A 6,000-nucleotide genomic window follows, 5' to 3' on the forward strand; every position below is an offset into this window, starting at 1 on the left:
ATAAACTACACTGAATGATTTGTGCAATCCAACTTAAAAGCCAAAGGGCCTTGCGTATTGCTAATAATATGTTGTTTTCTATCATTATACATTGAAGATAATAAAGTTTACAATATCCATGATTATACCAATAATTTTCGAAAACTGCAATTGAAATCTATTGTAATTGAATTTTTTAAAAACATTTACGAAAACAACTATCCTGGCAACGGATGCGTAGTATCATAATTTTACCATAATTTTTCATACGTAACAAATTACTAACAATATGATCTTTCGACAAACAGTGTCATCCTACATGTAGTAATGACAACTAAGATTTTAATAGAGTACGGTATAGTGGTGCTCTTAAGGGGACATAACTTGCATGCAACGCGAGTAATTCATGTGTTTTGGCAGTGGAGGGTATTCCACAGTTAAAAATTCATTCTGTTTTGCTAATTGGGTATTCTATATTTTCAGTGTGTAGTTAAGTTTTTCACATTGCCAAGTACATGTACATGTATGTAAAATAGAACCTTTGAATACCAATTTAAGGTAAGACACTTGGTTAAGTGGAAAAATTTCATTTAATTAGAACCAAAGTTATTGTGTCCCAAAGCATCAGCCAATCAAATTGCTTATCTCTGCTTAGCCTAAGCAGAAGATGCTCATTTTCGAACTCCATCAAGGCATTCACCTAATAAACACTTACACCAAGTTTAACATTCTACCTCAATTAGAAGGTATTATTGTGTTCCTAAAGCAGCGTTTACACGATACAACCAATCCATACAACCGTCGGATGCAACATATTGGACGACTGTTTACACCATACAATGGTTCTATTCGTTGTATGGCAACATTTATTCCTTCTTAGTGATTGAATAAAATGGCAGTAAGACGACACTTCTTATCCCCGTCTTTATACCGCGGGTTCCACAAAGACTTTGCTTCCCATACAGAGTTATTATATATTCAAATTCAGTCTGAGATCGGTTTAGATCCATTTTAGAGGAGATCAAAGACTTCAAAGCGACAGAAGAAGACATCTTTTAACAGGAATTCTGGTTGCCAAGTCTGATACGACGCCATACGGCATATGACGTTGTCTAATACAACGCACTTTGATTGGCTATTGTATAAGTTGGTCGGATGAGAATAGAACTGATCCTATCCATGCAATAAGCCGTCCATCCGACCATTTGTCTGATCAGTTGGTCGGATGTGACGGTTGCACTGACGGTTGAATGGATTGATTGTATGGTGTAAACGCCGTTTAAGTCTTGACCAATCAAATTGCTTATCACTCTGCTTACCCTAAGCAGAAAATGCTCATTATCAAACTTAATCAAGGCATTGATGTACGTGAAACTATACATGTACATCAAGTTTAATCACTTCTCAGGTAATTAGAAACAAAGTTATTATGTCCCAAAGCATCAAACAATCAAATTCTTTCAGCTTATCTGTGCTTAGCTTAAACAGAAAACGCTCCATCTTCGAACTTCATTAAACATACATTACATGTATGCCAGAGCTAAATCTTTCTGTTTTGTGTTTAGGATTTATGTTTTCTGGGGAAAAGGAGACAGGTACTAAAGTATCACCGAGAAATAGTTTTAAAAGTTAGTGTGAATCTTAGACATGGCAACGCCCTTAAAATTATAGATAATTTGGATTTTATACTAACTACTATAGTTATTGTTAATGTCAATATTGTGATGTGATTAATGCATTCCTGAAAAAGAAATATCCGTCAGGTCCCGATGAAATAATTTTAAGATTGTCAGATATCACCTCACTGTCTCATACCATAGTCATAATCATATAAGCCTAACAACGTTTTGTCTTCAAACTTCAAAGGAATTATCAGATACAGTGCCAGTGCCGGACCGAGCTGAAAATCTAAACACACTAGCCTACACAGTGACGTCAATGATACATCTGTTATCAATAAAAGGTGCATATGGGCGAACAACATGGGTATAGACGCATAAATAATTTCAAATTATAGTTAATTTAGATGTTATAGTTATTATTAATGTCAATATTGTGATGCGATCGTTATTAACGCATTCTCGAGCAAGAAATATCCGTCCTGTCCCAATGCAATCGCCTCAATCGGCTAATTTTACGATTCGTGGCGTGTATCGGGGGTTATTTTCTTACCAGCTGTAGCCTTGCTGCTGTATCCTTCGTTATCTCTGGTACCAAAGACTGCCCTGGCAATCTCCATGATAGACAAATATTACTGCAGGATATTCTAATTTGATAGCATATCGGTTTGTGTAAAAAAAATTAAACAGTTTATATTATATTTCAATTCCTGTGAAAATCTGTTGTTTTCCACCGACAGGCGCAGAAATACCCTATCTGGTGAATTGTAATCATGTATGAAATACTGATGTTACGATAAATATTCATCTATAAACTCTCGCCACGGACCAGCAAAGCACCCCCTTTAATATCGTAAATATTCATTTTTACTTTTAATTGAATAATTGCAAGCAATATAAGGAACTACTTTTTATTGCGCAGTCTTAAATATATATGTAATGCGTTGCATACGTCTAATGGGAGCATTAATTGTTTATGACATCACGAGCACTTGATAATGTCCGTCAATTCGGTAAATTAGACCTCCTAGACCACTGGCGTTAAATATCTATTCTCTCGCCCCAACCCACCCTAGATCTGTTTTAATAGAAATCGTGATTAATAGAGAGAGAGAGAGAAATGGGTTTAACGTCCACTCGACACAAACTAGGTCATTTCGGGACTAACACATGGTTTAATTTTATTTACATAATTCGCTTTCGCGTAGGGGTCTTTAGCAGTGGGAGGAAACCGGAGGACCCGGAGAAAACCCACGAGGTTGGACAGGCGACCGTGATTAATAGAATTTTAATGTGAGAATGTGATATTTAAGCGTGACTTACCCGACCAGGCCCACCGATCTCATACTCATATGAAAAAAGTCCTATGATTATGATGAAAGGTTCGTAATATTTAATACTAATAATAATTATATGGAATTGTGTGGAATTCTATAATCATAATGTGAATACTGTACGAAAACCGAAAAAATATTAATTTTTAGATTTTTTCCCCATGACTATAAACCAGAATAATTGACGCATGGGTTCTGTAGTTGTGGGGTATTTTTCCAAGTGTAATTTTCCAATAGAATTCTACACCACAGAATAAGAAACTATAGGGCTCAGGGGAAACAAATTAAGTGTTAGTAGTAAATAGTTGGTGGTAAATATAGTTTTCTAGAGGAACAACTTGTATCCTTCAACCCTTGAATCTGTTGTGTTATCCTGTTGTTTTCCATGATATTCTATAGAAAACTCTAGAAATAAATCAGCATTCATATTCTGTATTTAGATGTAGCATTACTGTATACGCCTACTGTACTTAAAACAATTTAACAAACTACTGTAGTTTCCTACAGAATAATGTAAGAAAAATGTTCTATACTACAGATTTCATAATTTGGAGATCTGTCTCTTATTCATATTATAGTTTAGGTTCAGTTACTATAGAATTTAGTGATGCACTAATTAAGGTCGATTCTGTAGACATTTTATTATAGTTCCCTGCAGAAACATCTTGGATGCTGTGGTCACCGTGTCAAATATTCGTTTGGTGCCATACTGAATGACAAACTACGGTAAGCTTACCACGAATAGAAAAAAATGTCTTAAAATAATCTTCTAGAATTTGTATGTAATATAAATGAAATAAGAAGAGGTCATGTTCTCTAAAAATACCCCACTCCACCCACCCCCTCTCAAATGCCACGGAGACTAAGTAGATCTTTAAAGCAAAAGGTATCAGTAATAATTCATTGTTAAAAAAAGGTCAAAGAAATGAAGACAAATAACTACTGAATTAATTATAAATACCACCTGGCTGCTTGGTATAGGTATCATTCTAATTAAATGTTAATGACTATATATAGCAGCTTCTATGCTCAAACTTTATAATACCTAACCGTGAATTGACTCGCTTGGAGTAAGTACATTGGTGTGCAATTGTACAATTTCTTCACAATGCTTTATCAAAGACAGAAAGGTAAATATATTTTACTACTTTCTTTATGCAATGATTTTAGAAATAGACGTGATTCTGGTATTGTGCCCTATGTTTCAGTTATATCCAGACAAAATTTAAGCTTCGTGTTCCTATTTATTTCAGTTATATCCAGAAGAAACCCTGTCATGGTTCAGATCGGTGGAACATCGACAGAATTGAAATTGAACTATATAGTCCGGTGGCTGAAGGGGGAGGGGGATCGCCGCCCAAGCTGTGAATTTATGAGACCCACTTTTTCTAGACCAGTTTTTTTTTGCGTAGATTCTGAATCTGTGTGGTGATCAGGCGTTTGAGGGGGCGTTTTCGAGATATGTGGTGGTGGGGGGGGGGGGGGGGGTCCAATGTCTACAATCGGGAGAAAATGTCATTATGTTGACATAAATGATGATCACGTTATATATTAATAAAACATAGATTTGTATATGATGCCCCTGGACAACTGTTTTGATTTGTCGGGAGGTTGGGTGGGGGTAGCAGGTGTGCGTGTATGGAAGAGGGGGGGGGGCATCGAAAGTATAAAAAAAACGAAACGAAATATACATCTGTATTTTAATCAGATTGCTTTTATTGTTCAGTACCAATTTCGTCATTCAATATATTAATTATAATGGTACTTTTCAAGAGATCTGGAAATGTGCATAAAACACACATTAACTCAGAGACATTTTAGATATTAGTTTAATCTTAGTCTTCATCAGAAGATTCAAGATCAAAGTTCATAATATCAGCGGGATAAATATCTTCTCGGTTGCTGACCAACAGCATCATAAACACTTATTTAGAGATGGGCAGTCTTAGAGATTTATGTTTTATTAATATTATAACATGATCACATTTATGTCAACATTATCACATTTTCCCCTTATTGTAGACATTGGACCCCCCCCCCCCCCCCCATATCTTGAAAACGCCCCCCCCCCCCGAAACGCCTGATCACCACCCAGATTCGGAATCTACAAAAAAAAAATGGTCTATAAATTCACAGCTCGTGTGGCGATCCTCCCCCCCCCCCCCATCAGCCTTCGGACTAACAGGGAGAAGAATTACGAATTACTAACGTGATTCATCAGGTCTGCAATGGCGAGAAGTATCAGGTGTGCCGGAAAGCCTGTTCTACGATATATTCCTATACCACTACAACAAATTATCTTGGCTTGAGAATGAAAAAGAAATGGGGTTTGACGCCCTACTGTTCTGCTCCGACTGGGCTAATAAAGATGGTAGTTTATTGAAATACAACGAAATGTCACTGCCCTGGCGGTCGTTTACGATATATTTTTCACGCAATAATGCCTAATGATGTTATCCGATTACCTGTTAGTGCACTTTTTCTCATATCATAAATATATCGATACTCTTCTTGTCCATGTGTCAATCGAACAGTAAAATATACATTACTTTTCGCGAACAAATCTATACAATCCATAGATATTTGATGCGCTATTTCACTATTATCGAATCCAGACACCGTGTTAGTATATTCATTTCTACAACACATTGCACACATATTTAAATACTAACAACTTATCAGTACTTCTAAATACAAGCTTTAGTCTGCTGCATAACACAGTTATATTAAACGGGAACGCTGAATTTTACATCAATAAATATACGTCTACCTGGCCTTTGTTTTTAAAATGTGTGAAATAAAGTTATGGGCAAGTGTGTTTGCCTGTTAGTTAATCTACAATTGATTCTATAATTGTTCATATTATGTCACACGTACATTATATTGACGATCACAAAACATTACGTTTTGACTGGGGGGTTGGATGGCTGAATGGTTAGCGTGCGCACGCTGTATCATAAAGTCTGTCATTGAGTCGACTGGCGTGGTTTCGAATCCCCGGTTGTACGTGACAAGGTGTAGGGTCGCCTGTCCAACCTCGTGGGTTTTCTCCGGGTCCTCCGGTTTCC

The 6,000-nt window shown here is 36.4% G+C and overlaps 1 protein-coding gene across 4 annotated transcripts in view; it reads right to left on the reverse strand.

Moving 5' to 3' along the window:
• Positions 1-2,324, reverse strand: part of LOC126810727 (small G protein signaling modulator 3) — a 42,529-nt gene extending 40,205 nt beyond the window's left edge. For all 4 annotated transcript variants that reach the window (XR_007675283.1, XM_050535945.1, XM_050535944.2 and 1 more), the window contains exon 1: positions 2,152-2,324. Coding sequence is in view for 3 of the 4 variants with exons in the window: in XM_050535945.1 (XP_050391902.1) it covers positions 2,152-2,218 (67 nt within the window). In the remaining variant the exon portion in view is untranslated. The remainder of the gene's footprint in view (positions 1-2,151) is intronic.
• Between the last annotated feature and the right edge of the window lie 3,676 nt (positions 2,325-6,000).

This window comes from Patella vulgata, chromosome 2 (assembly GCF_932274485.2).
Source record: "Patella vulgata chromosome 2, xgPatVulg1.2, whole genome shotgun sequence".
Classification (NCBI taxonomy): domain Eukaryota; kingdom Metazoa; phylum Mollusca; class Gastropoda; family Patellidae; genus Patella; species Patella vulgata.